Source organism: Macaca nemestrina, chromosome 1 (assembly GCF_043159975.1).
Source record: "Macaca nemestrina isolate mMacNem1 chromosome 1, mMacNem.hap1, whole genome shotgun sequence".
Classification (NCBI taxonomy): Eukaryota; Metazoa; Chordata; class Mammalia; order Primates; family Cercopithecidae; genus Macaca; species Macaca nemestrina.
Window position 1 is genome coordinate 220,655,001 of NC_092125.1, and position 23,512 is coordinate 220,678,512.

The window sequence follows — 23,512 nt, forward strand, 5'->3', positions numbered from 1 at the left end:
AGCCCCTCTGTGGGCTGGCCGAGGCCAGAGCCAGCTCCCTCTGCTTGCGGGGAGGTGTGGAGGGAGAGGCACGGGCGGGAACCGGGGCTGCGCGCGGTGCTCGCGGGCCAGCGCGAGTTCCTGGTGGGCATGGGCTCCGCGGGCCCACCCCGCGCCCCCCCACTCAGAGCGGCCGGTAGGCGCCGCCAGCCCCGGGGCCCCAGGACAGTGAGGGGCTTAGCACCCGGGCCAACAGCTGCAGAGGGTGCGGCGGATCACCCAGGACTGCCGGCGGGCCGACACTGCGCTTAAATTCTCACCGGGCCTCAGCTGCCTCCCCACGGGGCAGGGCTTGGGACGTGGACTCCTGCGCGGCCTGAGCCTCCAGGACGAGCACCGCCTCCTGCTCCGTGGTGCCGGGTCCCATTATCCACTCAAGAGCTGAGGAGTGCCGGCTCAGGGCGGGGGATTGGCCAGTAGCTATAATCGCGGCCCTCCTGCGGGATCCTCTAAGTGAAGCCAGCTGGGCTCCTGAGTCTAGTGGGGACTTAGAGAACCTTTATGTCTAACTAAGGGATTGTAAATACACCAATCAGCACTCTGTGTCTAGCTCAAGGTTTGTAAATGCACCAATCAGTGCTCTGTATCTAGCTAATCTAGTGGGGACTTGGAGAACTCTGCCGTCTAGCACGCTGTGTCTAGCTAAAGGATTGTAAATTCACCAATCAGCACTCTGTTGAAATGGACCAATCAGCTCTCTGTAAAACGGACCAATCAGCTCTCTGTAAAATGGACCAATCGCTCTCTGTAAAATGGACCAATCAGCAGGATGTGGGTGGGGTCAGATAAGGGAACAAAAGCCGGCTGCCAGAGCCTGCAGTGTCAACCAGCTTGGAATGCCTCGAGTGGTTTGGCAGTTTTATTTTTATGCTATGATCAGTCTTGTTGCACACTGTTTGGGTCCACGCTGTCTTTATGAGCTGTAACTGACTGGCAAGGTCTGCAGTTTCACTCATGAAGCCAGCAATACCATGAATCCACCTGAAGAAACTCCAAACGCATCTGAACATCTGAAGGAACAGATTCGGGACACCCGATCTTTAGAAACTGTAACACCCACTGGGAGAGTCCCCGGCTTCATTTTTGAAGTCAGCAAGATCAAGGACTCACTAGTTCCAGACATAATACCCTTTACAATCATTTAGACTTACATGTAAGTATTACATTTCTGAGTCTATATCGGGCTTTTATTCTGAAAACCACACAACATTTATGAAAGAAATCAAAGAATATCTAGATAAATGAAGAGATGCCATGTTCACAGATTGGAAAACTCGACATAGTGAAGATGAAAATTATTTCTAAATTGATATGTAGGTTTTTACACGATTTCTGTCAAAACCCCAGCAAGGTTCTTTATACATATAAACAAAATTATTCCAAAGTTTTATAGTAATGCAAAGGAACTGTAGTAGTTAAAATAATCCTTGGAAAAAAATAAAGCTGGAGGAATTAAGACATTGTAGGCCAGTGTCAAGATGGTGGACTAGAACCTGTTCTTGTGTGTTGCTGTCATGGAGTGTAAACAAAAGGGTTTGTGAACACTGACCCTACAGGTCAGTGAGAAACCATGGTGGGTTACATCAAAGCAGCAGGGGAACACAAAGCAGAGAAGAACAAAGCTGGGCACCAGTAGCTCTGGGCTCAGCACAGAGCCAGGAGAACCTATCCATATAGGAAAGGGTGAGTGAGTGAGACCTCTCCCCTCCCCACCCAGGGTCCATGTAGGGGATCCATCAGTGTGGTTGGAAAAAATTAAAGTAATAGGGAATGAACACAAATCTTCTTGGAAGGACAGGGGGTTTGCATAGCTTCAGTAACAAATTTGGCTGAAGGCAGGTTAATCCTCTTTACCTTTAGTTGATAGCAAAAAAGCAAACAACAAGGGAATGTGGGGAGTTTATCTAAATAGCTTGTTTACTCATGTGGTCTTAAGAACAACCTTTGATCAACCATGGGTGCATAATTGCTCTCTACTCAGGGAGTTGGTAATGTTAATTACCCTCTAATGGTGTTTACTTGAGACCATTGTCATTTAATCTGTACTAAATAAATGCAAACTTTGCCAGCTTATGGAGTAGATGTTCCAGACTCAGAGCAGAGCCTGTTAGCCAGACTGACAGGCAGAATATCTGTCAGTGTACATCTCTCATCCATCACTGAGTAGCGTCTGTGGGTTGGACCCCCACAGGTCCAAATGAAAGAAAAAATGTTAAAAGAGACCTAGAGAGAAGGGGCAGGTCACCTACAAAGGGACCCCCAATCAAGCCAACAGTGGCCCTTTCAGCAGAAATTCTATAAGCCAAAAGAGATTGGAGGCCTATATTTAGCATTCTTAAAGAAAAAAAATTGCAGCCCAGAATTTCATATCCAGCCAAACTAAGCATCATAAATGAAAGAAATAAGACCCTTTTATATTTGTTACCACCAGACCTGCCTTACAAGAGGTCTTGAAGGGAACACTAAATATGGAAAGGAAACACCCTTACCAGGCACTACAAAACACACTTAAGTACACTGACCAGTGACACACTAAAGCTACCGCACAAAGAAGTCTGCATAATAACCAGCTAACAACATTGTGACAGGATCAAATTCATGCATATCAATACCAACTCTGAATGTAAACAAGCTAAATGCCCCAATTAAGAGGTATAGAATGGCAAGCTGGATAAAGAATCAAGACCCAATGGTATGCTCTCTTCAAGAGGCCCATCTCACATGTTATGAACAATGACATTCATAGGCTCAAAATAAGAAAATGGAAAACAATTACCAAGAAAATAGAAAACAGAAAAAGCAGGGGTTACAATCCTAATTTCAAGAAAAAAAATGGACTTTACACCAACATAGATAAAAAAAAAGATAAAGAATGGCATTATATAATGGTAAAGGGTTCAACTCATGAGGAAGACCCAACTATCCTAAATATATATACACCCAACACAGAAGCACCCAGATTCATAAAGCAAATTTCTTACAAAGAAACTTAGATGCCCACACAATATTAGAGACTTTAACACCCCGTTGACAGTATTAGACAGATTATTGAGGCAGAAAATTAACAAGCATATTCAGGACCTGAACTCAGCATTTGTCTAAATGGACCTAATAGACATCTACAGAACCCTCCATCCCAAAACAACAGAATATGCATTCTTTTCATTGCCACATGGCACATACTCCAAATCAACTACACAATTGGACATAAAACAGTACTTAGCAAATTCAAAAAAATGAAGTCAGATCAACCACGCTATCAGACCACAGCACAATAAAAATAGAAATCAATACTAAGAAAATCACTCAAAACCATATAATTAAGTGAAAATTAAACAACTTGCTCCTGAGTGACTTTGGGGTAAACAATGAAATCAAGGAAGAAATCAAGAAATTCTTTGAAACTAATGAGCAAAAGATACAACATACAACTAACGCAGTATTAAGAGGGAGTTTATAGCTCTAAATGCCTATATCAAAAATTAGAAAGATCTCAAATTAACAACCTAACATCACAACTAGAAGAACTAGAGAAGCAAGAGCAAACCAACTCTAAAGCTAGCAGAAGACAAGAAATAACCAAATCAGAGCTGAACTGAAGAAAATTGAGACATGAAAAACCATACAAAAGATCAATGAATACAGAAGGTGGTTCTTTGAAAAAGATTAAACTGCTGGCTAGACTAATAAAGAAAAATAAGAGAGAATATCCAAATAAACACAACTAGAAGTGACAAAGAGGGCACTACCACTGATCCCAGAGGAAACAAAAAATCAGAGACTACTATGAACACCTCTATGCACACAAACTAAAAATTCTAGAAGAAATGGATAATTTCCTAGACAATACAACCTCCCAAGACTGAACCAGGAGGAAAATGAATCCAATAATGAGTTCCAAAATTGAATCAGTAATAAAAAGCTTACAAACTAATAAAAAGTCTGGGACCAAATGGATTCACAGCCGAATTATACCCGATGTACAAAGAAGAGCTGATACCATTCCTACTGTAACTATTCAAAAAAGTTGAGAAGGAGTGATATGGTTTGTCTCTGTGACTCCAACCAAATCTCACCTCAAACTGTAATCCCCATAATGCCCACATGTCAAGGGAAGGACCTGATGGGAGATGATTGGATCATGGGGGCAGTTTCCCCCATGCTGTTCTCATGATAGTGAGTGAGTTCTCACGAGATCTGAGAGTTGTAGAAGTGTTTGACAATTCCTCCTTCACACACTTTCTCTCTCTCCTGCAGCCTTGTGAAGAAGGTGCCTACTTCCCCTCCCGCCATGATTGTAAGTTTCTTGAGGCCTCCCCAGCCACGTAGAACTGTGAGTAAATTAAACCTCCTCTGTTATAAATTACCTAGCCTCAGCTATGTCTATAGCAGTGTGACAACGGACTAATACAAGAAGAGACTCCTCCCCACCTCATTCTATAAGGATAGCGTCATCCCAATACCAATCCCTGGCAGAGACACAACAAAAAAAGAAACGTTTAGGCCAATATCCTTGATGAACATAGATGCAAAAGTTCTCAACAAAACACTACAAACTGAATCCAGCAGCACATGAAAAAGCTTATCCACTATAGTCAAGTAGGCTTTATCTTTGAGATACAAGGTTGGCTCAACATGTGCAAATCAGTAAATGTAATTCATCACATAAACAGAAGTAAAAACAAAAAAACACACAACAGATGCAGAAAAGGCTTTTGATAAAACTCAACATCCCTTCATGTTAAAAACCCTCAATAAACTAGGTATTGAAGGAACATACTTTAAAATATTAAGAATCACCTATGACAAACCAACAGCCAGCATCATACTAAATAGGCAAAAGCCAGAAGCACAAGAACCCTTGAAAACCAGCACAAGACAAGGATGCCCTCTCTCACCACTCCTATTCAAAATAGTATTAGAAGTCCTGGCCAAAGAAATCAGGCAAGAGAAAGAAATAAAAGGCATTCAAATAGGAATAGAGAAAGTCAAACTATATCTGTTTGTAAATGAATGATTCTATATCTAGAAAACCCCATATTCTCTGCCCCAAAGCTCCTTGAGCTGGTAACAACTTCAGCAAGTTTCAGGATACCAAATCAATGTACAAAAATCAGTAGCCTCCCTATATACTAACAACATCCATGCTGAAAGCCAAATCAAGAATGTAATCCCATTCATAATTGTCACAAAAAGAATAAAATACATAGGAATATAGCTAACCAGGGAGTTGAAAAATCTCTACAACAACAATTAAAAAACATTTGTAAAAGAAATCAGATGACACAAACAAATGAAAAAACATTCCATGCTCATCAATAGGAAGAATGGATATCATAAAAACGGTCATACTCCCCAAAGCAATTTACAGGTTCAATGCTATTTCTATCAAACTACCAATGATATTCTTCACAGAATTAGAAAAAAACTATTAAAAAATTCATATAGAATCAAAAAAAGAGCCTGAATAACCAATGCAATCCTAAGCAAAAAGAACAAAGCTGGAGGTATCATGTTACCTGCCTTCAAATTATACTACAGGCCTACAGTAACCAAAACAGCATGATACTGGTACAAAAAAAGACACATAGACCATCGGAAGAGAATATAAAGCCCAGAAATAATGCTGCACACCTACAACCATCTGTTCTTCAACAAAGCTTCAAACACAAACCATGGGGGAAAGACTCCCCCATCAATAAATGGTGCAGGGATAACTGGCTAGCCATATGCAGAATATTGAAACTGGACACCTACCTAACACCACATACAAAAATCAACTCAAGATGGGTTAAAAACCTAAATATAAAACCTGAAACTATAAGAACCGTGGAAGATAATCTAGGAAGTACCATTCTAGACAGAGGTCTTGGCAAAGATTTCACAACAAAAATGCCAAAAGCAACTGCAACAAAACACATGTTGACAAATGGAATCTAATTAAACTAAAGACTTTCTGTACAGCAAAAGAAACTATCGACAGTGTAAACAGACATCCTATAGGATGGGAGAAAATATTTGCAAATTATGCATCTGACAAAGATCTAATATCCAAAATCTATAAGGAACTTAAACAAATTTACGACAACCCCATTAAAAAGTGGGCAAAGAACATGAACAGACATTTTTCAAAAGAAGATATACATGTGGCCAATAAGCATATAAAAAATGCTTGACATCACTAATCATTAAAGGAATGCAAATCAAAACCACAATGAGATACCATCTCTCACAAGCCAGAATGGCTATTGTTAAAACATCAAAAATTAACAGATGCTGGCAAAATTGTGAAGAAAAGAGAACACTTATACACTTCTGGTAAGAGTGTAAATTAGTTCAGCTATTGTGAAAAGCAGTGTGGCAATTTCTCAAAGAACTTAAAACAGATCTACCATTCAACCAGCAATCCCATTATTGGGTATATACCCAAAGAAATAGAAATCATTCTCCCATGAAGATACATGCACCTGCATGTTCATTGCAGTACTATCCACAATATCAAAGATATGAAATTAACCTAGATGCCCATCAACAGTAGGCTGGATAAAGGAAATGTGGTACATATACACCATGGAATACTATGCAGCCACAAAAAAGAACAACATCATGTTCTCTGCAGTAACATAGATAGAGCTGGAGGCCATTATCCTTAGTGAACTAACACAGGAACAGAAAATCAAATACTGCATTTTCTCACTTATAAGTGGGAGCTAAAAAACAGAACATATGGATACTAGGAGGGGAACAACAGATGCTGGGGCCTAGTTGAGGGTAGAAGGTGGTAGGAGGGAGAGGATCAGAAAAAATACCTGTCCAGTGCTATGCTTATTACCCAAATGATGAAATTCAACATCCGTTCATGTTAAGGGATCTGTACACCAGACCCTTGTGATAAACAGTTTACTTGTATAACAAACTTGCACATGTATCCATGAACCTAATACAAAAGTTTTTTTTTAAGAAGGACTTATTTTAAGGCTGGCTGCAGTGGCTCACACCTGTAATCCTAGCACTTTAGGAGGCCAAGGTGGGTGGATCACCTGAGGTCAGGAGTTCGAGACCAGCCTCACCAACATGATGAAACCCCATCTCTACTAAAAATACAAAAAATTAGCCCGGTGTAGTGGCAGGCACCTGTAATCCCAGCTATTCAGGAGGCTGGGGCAGTAGAATTGCTTGAACCTGGAAGGCAGAGGTTGCAGTGAGCTGAGATCATGCCAGTTCACTCCAGCCTGGACAACACAGTGAGATTTCAAAAGAAAAGAAAAGAAAGGAAAGAAAGGAAGAAGGAAGGAAGGAAAGAAGGAAGGAAGGAAGGAAGGAAGGAAGGAAGGAAGGAAGGAAGGAAGGAAGGAAGGAAGGAAAAAAAGAAAAGAATGAAACACTTAATGTATAGCTACAGTAATTAAGACTGATATTGATAAGACTGATATTAATTACTATGGTAATTAAGCATGATATTGGCATACAGTCAATTTCCAAGTGCCATAAGAAGGCAAAAGAAAAGACAATCTATGAAACAAAATAGGGAATACAGAAATAGACCCACCCACACATATATGCCCAACTGATTTTTGACAAGATGCAAAAGTATTTCAATGGAGGAAACATGGCCTTTTTGACAAATGATGCTGGAGTAAGTGGATATTTATAGGTGGAAAAAAAAAAAAAAACCTTGAACTAAGTCTTACACGTTACACAAAATTAATTCAAAATGGATCATGGGCTTAAATGTAAAACTATAAATCATGTAGGAAAAAAACACAGGAAAACCCTAGGGCTGGGGGGAATTGATAGACAACACCAAAAGCATGATCCATAAAAGCATAAATTGATAAATCAAATTTCATCAAAATTCAAAATGCTTGCTTCATGAAAAACCCTGCTAAAAAGATAAAAAGACAGGCTGTAGACTAGAAACGTATATATACAAACCACATATCCAACAAAGAACTGGTATGCAGACTATATAAAGAATTATCAAAACTCAATAGTGAGAAAACAATTCAATCAAAACATGGGCAAAAACATGAGCCAGCATTTTACTGAGAAGGAAATATAGATGACAAATAATCACATGAAAAATAATCACATGGCTATGCACCCTTAGCCATGAGGGAACTGCAAATTAAAACCACAATGGCAAAAAAAAAAAAAAAAAAAAAAAAAATAGTGACAACACCAAGTACTGTCAAGAATGCAGAGAAACTGAATCACTTGCACATTGCTGATGGGAGCATTAAATGGTACAACCACTCTGGAATAGTTTGGCCATTTCTATAAAGGAAGGAAAGAAGGAAGGGAGGGAGGGAGGGCAGGAAAAGGAGAGAAGAAGAGAAAGGAAAGAAAGGAAAGAAAGGGGGGGCATTATCCAGTCTCCCATTGATGGGCATCTAGGTTAATTTCATGTCTTTACTATTGTAAATAGTGCTGCAATACTGCTCATAGCCAAAAACTGGAAATAAATGCCTTTCATCAGGTAAATGGCTAAACAAACTGTGGAACGTCTGTAACATGAAACACTACTTACCAATAAAAAGGAACAAACTACTGATACACACCACAACCTTGAAGAATCCCCAGGGAATGATGCTGAGTTAAAAAGCCAACCCCAGCCGGGCGCAGTGGCTCATATCTATAATCTCAACACTTTGGGAGGCTGAGGTGGGAGGATCACTTGAACCCAGGAGTTCAAGACCAGCCTGATCAACATAGGGAGACACCATCTCTACAAAAAAAAAAAAAAAAACTTGAATTAACGAAGTGTGGTGGCAGACACCCATAGCCCCAGCTACTCAGGAGGCTGAGGTAAGAGGATCAGTTGAGCCCAGGAGGGTGAGGCTGCAGTGAGTCATGATCCTGTCACTGCACTTCAGCCTGGATGACAGAGTAAGACCCTGTCTCAAAAAACAAAACAAAAAAAACCCCAGCAAACCCCGAAAGGATACATGCTGTATGATTACAGAAATGAGGAATTGATTAGTGGTTGTCAGGGGTTCAGGGGAAGGTAGGGTGAGAGGGAAGTTGGTGTGGCCATAAAGGGGCAACATGAGGGATCCTTGTGATGCTGGGAATGTCATGTATCTTGACTTCATCACTGTCAATATCCTGGTTGTAATGTTGGATTATGTCTACCACTGGGGGAAGCTGGACAAAGGTACACAGAACCTCTGCATTATTTCTTAAATTAGATGTGAACAATTCAATTAGAATATGAGCAAAGAAATGTAAGACACTTCTTGCAACTACATGCAAATCTACAATTATCCTAAAATAAAAAAGTTTAATTAAAAAAATACAAGGAAGTGATCCCCATGAAAGTTAGGACAGCAATTACTTCTGGAGGGAAAGTGGGAGCTGTGATTGGGAATGAGTAGCTGGTAACATTCCCTTCCTGACCTGGAGGTAGTTACCAGGGAGTTTCTGTAATTTACCAAAGTATACATTTGTTTTGTGTGGTTTTCTGTACCTGTGTTTGGTTTTACAATAAGTTTAAAAAAAAAAAAAAAAGACGCTACTTCGTCTGTCTAGATCCTGAAGTTAGCAAATATGAGAAAGGATTCCTAGTCAGTCCACAATTGACATGTATTATGAGCAAGAACTAAGCATTTATCATCAGCAACTAAGATTCTGTTGTTTGTTACAGCAGCATAATTGGCACATCCCGACTGATACTTATGCAGTAGGACAGTTTATAGATAAGTTGTCTGGATTCCAGGGCCCATTGGTTCACTTAGAACCAGTGAATCTAGCAAGGAATGGCAGTGTGCCCTTGGCGGTGGCGGGTAGAGAGGACTGTTTGATAATGTTAAGTAAGTAACAACTAAGACAAATTCCCTGCATAGGTTTCAGACTAAATCGTGCCCCACTCCTCCAAATTTATCTGTTGAAATCCCAACTCCCAATACACCTCAGAACATGATCATATTTGGAGATAGGGCCTTTAAAGAAGTAATTAAGGCTATTGATGAAATTATACGGATGGGTCTTAATCCAATAGGATGGGTCCCCATATGAGAAGAGGGAGAGACACCAGGATGTGTCTTCACACAGAAGAAAGACCATGTCAGGACACAGTGAGAAGGCAGCCATCTGCCAGCCAAGGAGAGAGAACTCAGGAGAGACCATGCCTTCTGACACTTTGATTTTAGGTTTCCAGAACTCCAAGGTATTTCACTGTGGTGACCAGAGCAGACTAGTACACCCCAGGACACAAATTGTCCACTAAAACATCAGATGACGATCTTGCACCAATAGGAACAGATCATTTCATTCAGCCGCACCACCCATCCATTGCAGATTGCTGCCTACCTGTGCCCAGCACATTACAGAGTGGAGGTGGAGATAAACAGGAAGCCTGGAACCAGCATTGAGCATAAGCATGGTTTCAATAGGGGCAGGACTGGGGATTTCGGTGTGGTGGCAGCTCCATCAGCAGAGAACACACCTGTGCCATCACTGTCTCATCTCCCTGAACCTCTACCCTCACCTGCAAGGGATACGGCCGCTTCCAACAGGGATGATGAGCAGGTGCACGAATCAGCCACTTTGGTCCACGTGGGCAGTGTCAGAGGGTGGCTGGCTGCGTGTGTCTCTTGTCCAGCAGCAGCCTGCGTGGTGCTACCACCTTCCAAACAGATGAGATTCCAGGAGAGCGCTCTTCTCGAGTGGGGGTCACCCAGCTTGCTCTGGCAAGTTTCAAGCGTTCTTAAATCTATAAGGGACTTTTCAGGTCTACCAAAGTCTGGGGAGGATGGTCCAGGACACAGTCTCCTGCTGTGAACACGGGAAGAACAGTTTTCCCAGCCCACAAGTGTCCTCCTGGATTCACAAGGGACTCTCTCATGTCCCCATCCTATCCCCCAAAGCAATCATTCAGCTCTTGTCATTTGTCTGTATGGAGAATGCAAGCACACCTTTACAGAGGTCATTTCACTTTTCATAGGGTTGAATGCATCCCAAATATAAAACACTGGCAACAGACTGTGAAAGAAAAATAAATCTTGGGGCTCCCAAATCACCAGTCTAAAGGGAAAAGTCAAGCTGGGAACTGCTTAGGGCAAACCTGCCTCTCATTCTATTCAAAGTCATCCCTCTGCTCGCTGAGATAAACGCGTATCTGATTGCCTCCTTTGAAAACCCTAATCAGAAATGTAAAAGAATACAACCATTTGTCTCTTATCTCCCTATGACCTGGAAACCCCCTCCCCACTTCCAGTTGTCCTGCTTTTGCTATGAGTTGTCTCGCCTTTCTGGACAAAACCAGCGTTCATCTTACATATATCGATTGATGTCTCATGTCTCCCTAAAATGTACAAAACCAAGCTGTGCCCGGACTACCTTGAGCACGTGTCGTCAGGACCTCCTGAGGCTGTGTCATGGGTGCACATCCTTAACTTGGGTGAAATAAACTTCTTCAATTGACTGAGATCTGTTTCTGATTTTTGGGGTTCACAAAGCATATGCTAAATAAGCCTGATTTAGGAAAAATTGGCAAAACACAAAAGGCTGAAAAGAAAAGCAAAGCTGCTGTTTGATCCCTCCTCGCTGCTGCAGAAAGACCCAGAAAGACTGCAGAAAGACTATAGGCGGTGGCTCACGCCTATAATCGCAGCACTTTGGGAGGCTAAGGCGGGTGGACCACCTGAGGTCAGGAGTTCGACACCAGCCTGGCCAACATAGTGAAACCCCATCTCTACAAAAGAAATACAAAAATTAGCCAGGCGTGGTGATGGGTGCCTGTAATCCCAGCTACTGGGGAGGCTGAGGCAGGAGATTCACTTGGGCCTGGAGGCGGAGGTTGCAGTGAGCAGAGATCGTGCCGTTGTACTCCAGCCTGGGCGACAGAGAGAGACACTGTCTTAAAAAAAAAAAAAAAAAGTAATCAAGCCTTCACTTAGGCTAATCTGTTCCCTTGTATCTTCCATGCCCCAGGTCATAGCTCTGTCCTGAGGCCACACATTGGGTCCTGAATTGGGGGAAAACATGGTAAGCATTTGGGGACAATGACACCCTCATATTGCCCCCTGCCCATCCCCTCTCTTCCTGTGCACACAACCTCACACTCCCCAGGTTAAAAAGATCTTCCTCCTCTTAAGGAAAAGGGCTGCGCATTGGGGCTGCTCCTGCATGGGCCGACGGCATCCACTGGGGACCCAGGGAGGGATGGTGTTCAGAAGAGACGGACATACCAGAGAATAGGCCTCATGTCAAAAAGAGGGGATGGAGCCCCCAAGGAGCTGTACCCAGCCCGGGCCCCATCTAGTTGGCAGGAATGGTGAAACTAGAGTCCCCTCCCAACCACTGGCTCAGCAGGTGCAGTGTGGAACACATACCTGTTCCCAGCTTGCACACACATGGAAAAGCACACGCATGCTCCACCAGGAGCAGTGAGTAGGTGTATGATGTTGGAAAGGGCAGGGTAGGGGGAAGCTGGAATAAGCAAACAAAGCTGACCCTGGCCATCCAAGGTACAGCTTTTCAGCAGCGCTGATGGCACCTTCTGCCACTCCCTTCCTTCTTCGCATCCCTCCTGCCTGAGGATCCTGCTCCCTGCAGGTGCCTTCGCAGGAATGCTGTGCCGCAAGATTTCGATTTGACCTTCAGGAGCAGCAGGGGCTCTGCAGAACAGATGTACCCGGAGCTGGTGCTAGATAAACCCACCTAGAATGCCTGGCTCAGAAGGACCATGTTAAGAAATGATTGGCCCTTTCCCAGCACAATGAATGGGAAATGGGGGGGATGGCCCCCAATTGAGTCGCCCAGCATCATCTCTACCTATGTCCTGCTTGGACAACAGCCTCTCCCTCAAGTCCACGGCTTCAGGATGGCGCAGTGGGCAGCACCTAGTCACAGAAATCAGGCTCTTTGGTTTCATATTAGGTGTGCATCATTAAAGATCTAAATACAAAGCAAACAAACAAACCCGAAAGGGAAAGATTGCCCATGCTTGCCCTCTGCCTACAAATCCTCCCCATGCCTCTCTTCCACGTGGCTGTGCCCAGAAGACAAAGGGCACGTTGTTAAAAATGTAATTTCCACAAGACAGTGGAATCCAGCTGAGCAGGCCTCAGGGTAGCTGGTTTGCACCTGGATCCCTACGTGTGCCGGAAGGGCCTTGCTCTTGGACACTCTCCGAGTTTCTCCTACCCTGCTCTCCAAGCAGGAGCCCTGCAGTGTCTCCTAATTTAGAGGAGATGGACCTGGAGCGGCATCAGGCAAACCACAGAGCCTTAGGAGGGTGGACCACAGACGGCTGCAGCCATTGGAGGATGCTCCACTGGGACCCGAGCATGGGGCATCTTCCACCTTCAAGAACCAGACCAGTGGTTCGCTCCACCATTTGTGACCTCAGGGGAGGTCAATCCATTTGAGCCTGTTTCCTCCTCCATAAATATAGGAGCAATAATGGAGCCCACCTTCAAGGGGGTTGCCTAAGGCAAAGACGTCCAGTGCAAGGCACATGGTGTGTATCCAGTAAGATTGATCTGTCATTGCTTCTTGACACAGCCATGCCACTCCATCAGCAAATGATCATACTGTGAGCAAACACATACCAAACTGTCAGTGTCTGTGTGAAAACAGAAGTAACCTAAATTCTGCCTATATTACGTACCCCCACACACATCACCATTAAAGGTAATGTAGAAGTAATAATCATCTTAAAGTTTAAAAGCCCAGTGTGATTAACATCATAACTAACACTTTACAGTTCTGAAGCCAGGCACTAAGTGTTTTGACGTAACAAACAATTTTCCTAATAACCCTATGAGGAAGGAACTATGATCATGCCCACTTTACAGATAAGAAAACTGAGGCATGAGGAGGTTCAACAAGTTCTTGAGGTCACACAGCCCATTGATGTCACAGCCAGTTGCTAATATTTATATCATAAAAACCTGAGGGATTATGCACTAAAGGGTCCATCAGGCCAGGCGTGGTGGCTCATGCCTGTAATCTCAGCACTTTGGGAGGCCAAGGTGGGTGGATCATCTGAGGTCAGGAGTTCGAGACCAGCCTGGCCAACATGGTGACACCTCATCTCTACTAAAAATACAAAATTAGCTGGGCATGGTGGCAGGCACCTGTAATCCCAGCTACTTGGGAGGCTGAGGCAGGAGAATTGCTTGAACCTGGGAGGAGGAGGTTGCAGTGAGCTGAGATCGCACCACTGCACTCTAACCTGGGCAACAAGAGGGAAACTCCATCAAAAAAAAAAAAAAAAAAAGCCATCAGCGGCAGGATTTCTTTGGATTTTCTCTATTTTTATGGCGTTAATAACCATGTACATTTTCTAATTAGAAAATAAAAAGTCTTGTGTTTAAGCAATCTCACGCAAGAATTTCCCCATGCCTCAGTGCTGAGGTAGGACACACATGTTATGAGTTCCTTAGGGCACACCCCAGGCCTAAGAGGTCACAGAGGGAGAGGCGGCTTATAGTGGAGGCCTCCCTGTCCTGGGCTTCAGGGTGGGCATTGGTGTGTGTCAGGCCCCTGCCTCCCCTCCACTCCCAGCCTCAGACTTCTGCTGGTAGCATCTAATGGCACTTGGGTAAGACAGACATATATAGACCACTCCAGTGCCCAAATTTCCACAACAGCTGGTTTGGAAGTGCTCGCCCAGCATGGCCCTGGGAAGGGGCAGGGGACCAAAGCCGCAGATGCCCAAAAATGATGTTATTTTGCGAAATCCTACCAGTTGATGCCAAAATCAGTCTACTTGTTTGCCCTTCTGTCATGCAATCTTTCACATCTGATGGCAAGAAAGGGAGGGTGGTTATTTAAAATTTTTTTTTTAATTTTATGCATCACAAGGATCAGAGCCACAATCCCAAGATGTAGGCAGGCGCCAAGAGCCACTTGAACACTCTTTAGAGTCCTCAGGGCCCCACTTGACATTTGGCGACCTTCACATCCAAGGCGTGAGCTGCTGTTAAGAGCAGAGGAAGCCGCTGCCTGGCTGCTGGGCAGAGGGCCAGGACTGGCTGAGAGCTTTCAGAGTGACCAGCTGGAACCCCTCAAGATGACCAAGAAGAGAAGGGCATCGTTGAGGGTCCTGGCCCTCTGAATAGGGTTGCCAGATTTAGCAAATAACACAACAGAATTCTCAGTTCCATTTGAATTTCAAATAAACAACCTTTTTATTTTTTATTTTTAGTATACATATGTCCCATACAATACTGGGGACATATTTGTACTTTAAAAACTGTTTGTTATCTGAAATTCAAATTGAACTGGGCATCCCGTACCCCACCTCTGAAGCAGTGATGTTTAAAACAAAATTTCCCTCATTTTTCCCCCTGGCCCTGAAGGTGGACAGGAGAGACCCACAGAGAGAAGCAGGCCATGGTTAAGAATTGGACAGAGTGCTCTGCCCATCCTGGAAGCTGCAAACCAGCTACTTTCATACAACTGCATTGGATCCCCGAGTCAGCAAGGGCTCCTCCGAGGTCGATTTCTCTGAGGGAAGACTCCCAGTGTACCCCACAATGAATCCCGAGGACCTACGGACAGGTAGGTCCCCAGTGACAGGTGCCGGGTGCTGTCACCGGCACCAGATGCAGTATTGAACAAGACAGATGTGGTCCCTCTGCTCTCATGGGACCGACATTCAGGAGAAGCCAGGAGACCAGAAAGTCTCAGGTAATGATAAGTGGGAAGAATAAACCAATAGGCCCAAATGAGACGTGATGAGCTACTTTGGACTCTGTGTTCAGGGAAGGACGCTGAGAAGAGGACAGTCAAGCTGAAAGCCACGTGACTAAGCAGGGACAGTCATTGCAGGCAGAGGAATTAGTTTGTGCAAAGGCCCTGTGGCAGAAGAGAGTTTATATAGCCCAGGAGCAGAAAGATGACTACTGAGACTGCAATGAAGAGGGCAATGGGGGTGGGGGGAAGGATGCAGGGTGAGGCTAGGGGCGCATCTAAACCAGAAAGGGCAGTTGAATTTTATTCTAAGTGCATGGGAAGGCTTTGGAGCATCTTTAGAATGACTTGATTGGATTCAGAGATATGCACACAGCCCAAAGAAACACACAGCATCCTAAGCTGCCAGGACCAGAACTGGGGGCAGACAAGTAAGGTGGTCAGGGTGGGAAATGCAAGGAGACCCTCAATCTCAGATCTGTCTATGTGCTGACTTTTACTGGCCCTCAGTCCCCTCTCCCAAACCCTGCACAGAAGCCACCTGATGACTGAATCACATGACCAGTCTCACCCTCTCAGCAAACCCGCCCTCCCTGTCTCACCTGCTCTGGACTAGGAGGAAGGATCAGGAGGGCATGGGAGAGCTTTACTCTGCACCCGGCCCATCAGGGACCAGCTGAAGGTCTCGTTTGCTATGGGTTGGCCCCCTGGCCCCTCCCCACCAGCCTATTGTAACGAAGGAGACACTCCAGGCCAGGCTCTCATCTTGGGCACAGGCTTCCTAGAGCTGGGGGTCAGCAGTTCTGTCTTCTCAGCCGAGCCATGGCCAGCAAAGCTGTCAGGACAGTTTGAGTTTCTGGTCCTCCAGCCCAGCGAACTCTCACCCTCAGCTGGGCGCCCCACCTCACATCACTGCATCTCACCCCTTATTGCATGCCAGAGGGGGACCCCAAGCCTGCCTCTTTGAAGCAGGGAGCTCAGGGACTGCTTCCCACCCCCTCAGCTGAGCAGCTTTGTGGCCCCCAAGGCTCCTTATACCTTCAGCCATAACCAGGAGCACTGCGCTCACCTACTTGACCTACCCCTGCCTGGGCAAAAGCCGGATGTCCTGGGGCACGGACTTGAGGGAGGTCCCCATCTGCTGGCGAGAGGGGGCATCACAGCCTCAGGTGAGCTGCCTGCTCCCACCTGCAGTACCCGAGAAGCCTCTGTCCCAGCCACAGCTGATGTGTTTGGTGAGCTGTGTGTGTGGCCTCCTCGGGTTCCCTTGGTGGACACACGCACAGTCCTGGTCACTCAGCAGGTTGCCAAATCCCAGACCTCACCGAAGTACTAGATCCCCCATTGCAATCCCCACTGGGTTCCCTCTAACCTGACCCAAGGAAGTCGAGGCTGTCCGCATTCTGCGTGCTGCTACCACAGAGGTCTGTGGGGGCTCCCTGTTTCCCGACCCCTGTCTCAGTACCGCTGTCCTGTTTCTCCACTGGAGACAGGTGGTCAGGTTCAGCAGGCTTTGTGAGGCACCTGGAAGGTGGGCGTTGCCAGAGCCAGTCCTCCCCTCTCCTAGGAGTAGCCCAGTGCAATGTTCTAAAGAGTCACCAGAGACGCTGTTGAATGCAAACTCCAGAGCCTCTGGCAACCTCGATTTGTTGTTCTGCTGGAGGCTGGAATGCTGTTTTCAATCATTGCTATGGCCATAATCCTCAAACAGCGGGCATTCAACTTGGTGGGACATGCCAAGCTTGTTGACAACAACCCGAACCCCATTCTGATTCAACACCTGCTGGGGTGGAAACCAAGAATCTCTCTTTTAACAACAAGACCAGGTGATCCCAGAAACAGGTAAGTTTACTTACCCTAAAGAGACCCAGCAGTAGGTAATTTTATCCTCACTGAAACGTAGGAAGGTGGAAGTGACTGCCATCCCCCTGTACAAACAAGGAACCAAGCTGAGACCAATGACCAGCCCAGGGTCATAGCCGGTATGGAGCAGAGCTGAGATTAACCTGGGGATGATGCTCCAACACCTTTTAAACCTGTGCGTCTTGTATGGGTACAAATCTGGGCAAAGCAAAAGCCCAAGGAGCTGATTGCTATACCCTGGGAGTCAGGGACTGACCTCTGTTATAATGTTTCCACTTTCAAGGTGGCTTGAGATCATGAGGAATTGCTGAAACAGTGGTAAAGGGTGCAGTGAGGGACAAGGATGGGTGAGTAGGACATCTTGGCTTTGGGGCCCTGAAAGTCCTGCGTCCAATACCTGGCCCACATCTACCAGCTATGTGACCCTGGTCAAATCATCGAACATCTCTGAGCCTCACATTTTGCATCTGTGAAACAGTTATTGAGATACTCACACTGCTGGGTTGTGAGATGAGAGGGGATGTGGAGAAAATACCTGGTACATCACAGTGCTCAGTAAAGGGCGCTTGTATGAGAATAGCAGCCCTGGTCTTGGAGGCAAAGGCTGGCTTGGCTCCGGGTTGATGCTGAGTAGGTGTGACCTGGAAGAGTCACCCAGTTCACTGAGCGACATCAGTGCAGAACACACATGAGACCCGCCCTGCCCACCTTAAAGCCCATTGGAAGAATGGGATGGAATTATGTGTGAGAATATCTAATGAAGCTGAAAAGCAGTCCACTGATGGATGTCATCATTTTCATTTTAATTCCAGGCTACTTGCCATACTAAGAAAGCCTCTCTTCCCTTCATGAATCTTTCTAAAGCCTAATGTGGAGGTTAGGTGGGGAGACCTCACTGGGATCTGGGTCCCCTGGGCCCCCTCCTCCTTCAGAAAGCTTTCCCGGATGCCCCAGGCTGGATTTGAGGTCCCGTTGCTATGCTCTCAAAGCATCCAGGATTGGCCTCCACACTTTTCATTCCCTTAAATTCTTTACTTTCTCCTCCATCTACTCACCCCACCTCCCCCAGCCATCACCACCCCCTGTGAGTTCCCCCTTAGCAAGGCCCGTGTGAAATTCCTAGGGGACCAGCCAGTGCTGATGAGTTGCATGCCTGGATTTCACCTCATTGGGAGTCTACTCTGTTTACTTTCTAGATAACTGTCCTTCAAAGAGTGGATCGTTCATTGTATGTGTCAACTTGAATTGACCCCGGGGTACCCAGATTAAATGTTATTTCTGAGTGTATCTGTGAGGGTGTTTCCAGATGAGATTTGCATTTAAGTCTGCGGACTCAGTAGATGGCCCTCCCCAGTGTGGGTGGCATCGTCCAATCCATTAAGGACCCGGAGAGAGCAAAAAGTGGAAGGAGTAACTCACCCCTTTTCCCCTGCCCCACTGTTGAGCTGGGACATCTCATCTCATCTTCTGCCCTCAGACGGGGATTTCTATCAACTCCCCTGGTTCTCAGACCTTTGGACTTGGACTCAGTTACACCACTGGCTTTCCTGGGTCTCCAGCTTGCAGACAGCAGATCTGGGGACTTCTCAGCCTTCACAATCATGTGAGCCAATTCATCATAATAAATCATATATATATATAGATATATATCCTTCTGGTTCTGTTTCTCTGGAGAACTCTAACACATTGCCTCTTCTCTTTTTTAGAGGAAGTGTTTAAGTGAAAAGCTAGAACTTTGGGTTCTTCCTCCTACTTTTCTGCAATATTTGGATGTGGACAAAGATCATTTTGGGGTCTCCTTCCACCCAAACCCAAGAATACACTTGTCTTTCACTCCCCATCAGAATCCCCTGTACCCATCCCCATCCTCTTGGGACTCAGATATCTAACTCTGCCAGGATTTGTCATCAGAGGGATGGTTATTCCTTCAAAGAATTCATTTACATTCACACCCAGTAGGGTGGCTAAATTTTAAAAAAGACAGTGCCAAGTGCTGACAAGAATGTGGGGAAACTGGAATCCTTATGGGTGGGGATGTGAAATAGTGCAGCTACTTTGGAAAACAGTTTGGCAGTTCCTCAAAATGTGAAATATAGAGTTGCCATATGACCCAGTTCCCTCCTAGCTATATATCCAAGAAGATCTATGTCCACACAAAAACTGTCACACGAATGTTCATAGCAGCAACATTCTTAATAGCCAAAAAGCAGAACCAGCACCAAAGTAAATCACCTGAAGAATGAGTGAGCGAAATACGGTCTATTCCTACAATGGAACATTTGGCCATAAAAAGGAATGAAGTACTAACATGCGCTGCAACCTAGACAAACCTTGAAAACATTATGCTAAGTAAAAGATGCCAGTCACAAAAGACCACATGTTATCTAGTTCAGTTCGACTTCTATGAAATGTCCAGAATAGATAAATCTACGGGAACACAAAGTAGATCTGTGGTTGCCTAAGGGTAGGGGCTGTGGGAGAAATGGGGAGTAACTGCTAATGGGCCTGTGGTTTCTTTTTAGGGGTGATGGAAATGTTCTGAAATTGATTGTGGAGATGGCTGCATGACACTGAATATACTAAAAGCCACTGATGTGTACGCTTAAGTGGTAAGTGGTATGATCTGTGGATTAGCTCTCAATAAAGCTGTTTAAAGACGAGACTATATTTGCAATCAAAAGAGGTCTTTCTGGTGTTAGTGATGTGGTTCAACTCACTGGCTGGCAGGTGGCAGAGTAGCCTCGCTTACCAGGTGGGATGTTTCCAGAGTGAGTTTCCTTGAGCCCTTGGTTCCTCCTGTTGCTGGGAGGGAGCATTCAGGGACCCGCACCCCACTCCCACCGAAACCACCACCACAGAAGACAGAGCACAGAAACCAAAATGATCACTCCCACGCTTGTTCCTCACAATCGCTCTTCACACTTTTATTGTTATTTCTCTTCACATGGCAGATACAGAGCTGTCGTCTTGAAGACCACCACTGACCAGGAAACGCCACTTTTACAAAGCCATCCCCACTTTTCAGGATTGGAACAGTTTTCCTGACCATCTGGGAGCACTGAAGGGTGACCAGCACATTTGCACATGCAAAAAAGGAGTGACCCCAAGGCCTCAGCCACACTTCCCAGCGCGCACCATGGGCTGCAGGTGACTTGCCAGGTTTGGGGTTTGTGAGCTTTCCTCACTGCTGAAGGGGGAGCCCCTCAAGAACTGAGAGGCCGGGGTATGGCTCATGAGTGTTGACATTTACGGGACAAAAGCGTATCATTAGGATAAGGAACAGCCACAGCACTTCATGCTTGTGAGGGTTAACTGTAGGAGCCAGTGAAAGGATTACAGTTTATGAAAATTTAAAGCGAACAACGGTTTTTAGCTGGGTGGGAAACAGGAAAACTGTGATGTCGGCCAATGATCACCATTTTTCTGCCCATGTGAGGGTCCACATGAGACCCTTTTTCTAGATCCTTATCAGACCCCATACTGCAGCCGATTGACTGACTCATTAAATAACACAAGTTATAAAACTTTAAAAATGGGGCATTTACAGTCAGGGACATAAATACGTGCTTTTAAAAGTGTCTACATACATATTTACAGAGTTGCAAGATCAACCATAGTAGCCCTGAAAAAAAAAAAATCCCTTTATTGTGTGACAAATCGTGCTCATCAGAGCTCCCTCCTTCCGCTCTGGGTTTGATAGCTCACTATCGAAATTGGAGCTGAGAAAACAGCACCCAAATGGTCTCAGACATCCTCGTCTGGGGTCTGCCCCAAAGGCACAAAACCCAAGAACCTCACTGAACTGGGTTCGAACGCCAAGCTCAGCTCACCCGTTTCTCCGAGACATGGACTGACTGTCCTCCAGACAGCAGGAGTCAGCCCCGTCCGCCCCTGGCAGGATGGCCTCCGAAATCTCTTCTTCTTCCCCCTGTGCTTTTTAATCTTCCCATTTTTTTTTTCATTTCCCAATTTGTTTGCTTCCTATTGCAGCTAATTTGAGAAGCTCAGACACTAAAGGTGTTCATGGTCCCACCAAGTGTGGCAATGAAGGGCACAGGAGATCCCTCCCCTCCATACACCATCCCCATTCCCTGCCCTTCCCAAGGGAGGAAATAGATCTGTAAGTGAGGACAAAGTCTTTCTCCCAGGTGCACCTGATTTGAGGTTCTCTGCAAAGACTCAAGAGCAATGGACTGATGAGAATTTCAAGTCTGGAAATGACTCAAGAGCCAGAAACTCAAGACACCTTAGGCAAGGAAGGGGATTTTCCATGTGCCGGGGCCAAGGGGAATATTCGGGCTTGGCTCCAACGTGTCAATATGCTATTGATTCCCAGAGATGTTGCGGGGAGAGGGAAGGTGGGGAGACAGGGGTGGTACTGAAGGGGAACTCGGCCTCCTCCTGAAGGCCTTCCTAAGGCTGACCCCTGGGTCAGACAAAAGTCCCCATAATGGCAAAAGACAACTCAAGAAGCTAAAAGCAGGGTCAAGGAGCTCTTGAAAAATTGCATAGTAGGAGAGGCCCCACCCCAACAGGAAGGCTGAGCTGCAAAACACGGTCCCAAGAGCTGCATCCAAGTATCATCCCAAAGGACAGTGTGGAGTCGGCCGCCTTCCTGCCGCCTCGGGGTTCAGGACCCTTGTTTGAAGACCACTCGCGCACCCGCACGAGAACACCTGAACACACACGCACGCACACATGCATGCACGCACACATGCACGCACGCACATGCACTCCCTTTCTCTCGCAGGCTCACACAACTGGGATAGGTCGGTACTCCCTGCAGGGCAGACTGCCAGTCCCTTTGGCTTCACTGATTCCAGGTCACTTCAGGTGCTGAGGAGAAAAAGAAAATAAAAATAATAACGGTGAGCACATATTCAGTGCCGATCACGGTGGTCCACGCGTTATTGCGCTTAATTTTGTAATTAAACTGTTTATTGAAACATACCGTACATACAGCAAAAAGCGCAGCTTGATGAATTTTCACAGTGAATACACCTGCAGAGCTGGCACCCAGATGAAGAACCAGAACGTGACAGCCGCTCATCAGCCCCCAACCCGTGACCCCTTTAAGGATACATGAACCCTCCTGCCCTCCGGAAGAACCACTGTCCTCACCTCTAACACCGTAGACTGATTTCACCCATTTTTTAAGTTAAATAAATAGGGTCAATCAGTACATCTCCTCCTGTGTCTGGCTTTTTCCACTGAGTGTTTGTGAGAGTCACCCATTCTGCACGTGTGGTTGATGTTTTCAACCTTGTTGTTGTGTAGTGTGCTACTATAGAAATACACCACCTCTATCCATCTACTCCTCTGCTGATCCACTACTGGGAACTTCCAGTTTGGTGCCACGTGAGTCAGGCTGCTAGAACATTCTTGTATGTGTCTAGAAGACACGTATGGTACATATATGTATGCATTTCTGCTGAGCAGAAGTGCTGGGTCGTAGGACGTTCATAGATAACATATCAGCATTCTCGCAGTTGTTTCCTGGTGCACGTGGGTACATATCTGCTGAATGTGTCCCCAGCAGTGGGACTGCTGGGTCCTGAGGCACCCACGTGTTCAGCATCAGTTGACACTGCCAAACAGTCTTCCAAAGTGATGGTACTCCTGCTTAATTTCCTTTGGATGTTCACAACAACCCTCATGCCAGGCAACACAGATCCCCATTTTATATGAGAGAAATGGAGGCTCAGAGAGGAGAAGTAACTTGTACAAGTCTGCCGATGATGAGCAGCAGAGGTGAGGCTTGAACCCAGGTCAGGCTCATTCACTCCAGCATCTGTGTGCTCTTCCAGTCGGGAGGGGATGGCTGTTCCCGCATGGTTCCTCCGCAGAAACCACATTTACAGTGCTTAGTCCAGAGCTGAAAATATGGGTGAACCTTTAGTAATGTTCACTAAAGACCAGGCGCAGTGGCTCATGCCTGTAATCCTAGCACTTTGGGAGGCTGAGG

The 23,512-nt window shown here is 45.5% G+C and overlaps 1 protein-coding gene and 1 long non-coding RNA gene across 8 annotated transcripts in view; one reads left to right on the plus strand and one right to left on the minus strand.

Annotated features, from left to right (window-relative positions):
- Positions 1-1,060: 1,060 nt before the first annotated feature.
- Positions 1,061-20,635, plus strand: LOC105473202 (uncharacterized). 3 transcript variants are annotated; one of them, XR_011626001.1, is made up of 5 exons: positions 1,061-1,192; positions 15,351-15,552; positions 19,025-19,150; positions 20,070-20,156; positions 20,499-20,635. It is a non-coding gene; the product is annotated as an uncharacterized lncRNA (long non-coding RNA). The 3 variants fall into 3 exon arrangements; XR_011626000.1 differs by lacking the exon at positions 19,025-19,150 and adding an exon at positions 4,297-4,372 and having other exon boundaries at positions 1,064-1,192; XR_982111.3 differs by lacking the exon at positions 19,025-19,150.
- Positions 20,456-23,512, minus strand: part of LOC105473203 (PR/SET domain 2) — a 128,944-nt gene continuing 125,887 nt past the window's right edge. For 4 of the 5 annotated variants that reach the window (XM_071100430.1, XM_071100416.1, XM_011726858.3 and 1 more), the window contains one exon: positions 20,456-22,383. In XM_071100430.1, coding sequence (XP_070956531.1) covers positions 22,358-22,383 — 26 coding nt within the window. In that variant the 3' untranslated portion in view covers positions 20,456-22,357. The remainder of the gene's footprint in view (positions 22,384-23,512) is intronic. The other variant, XM_071100424.1, reaches the window with a different exon arrangement.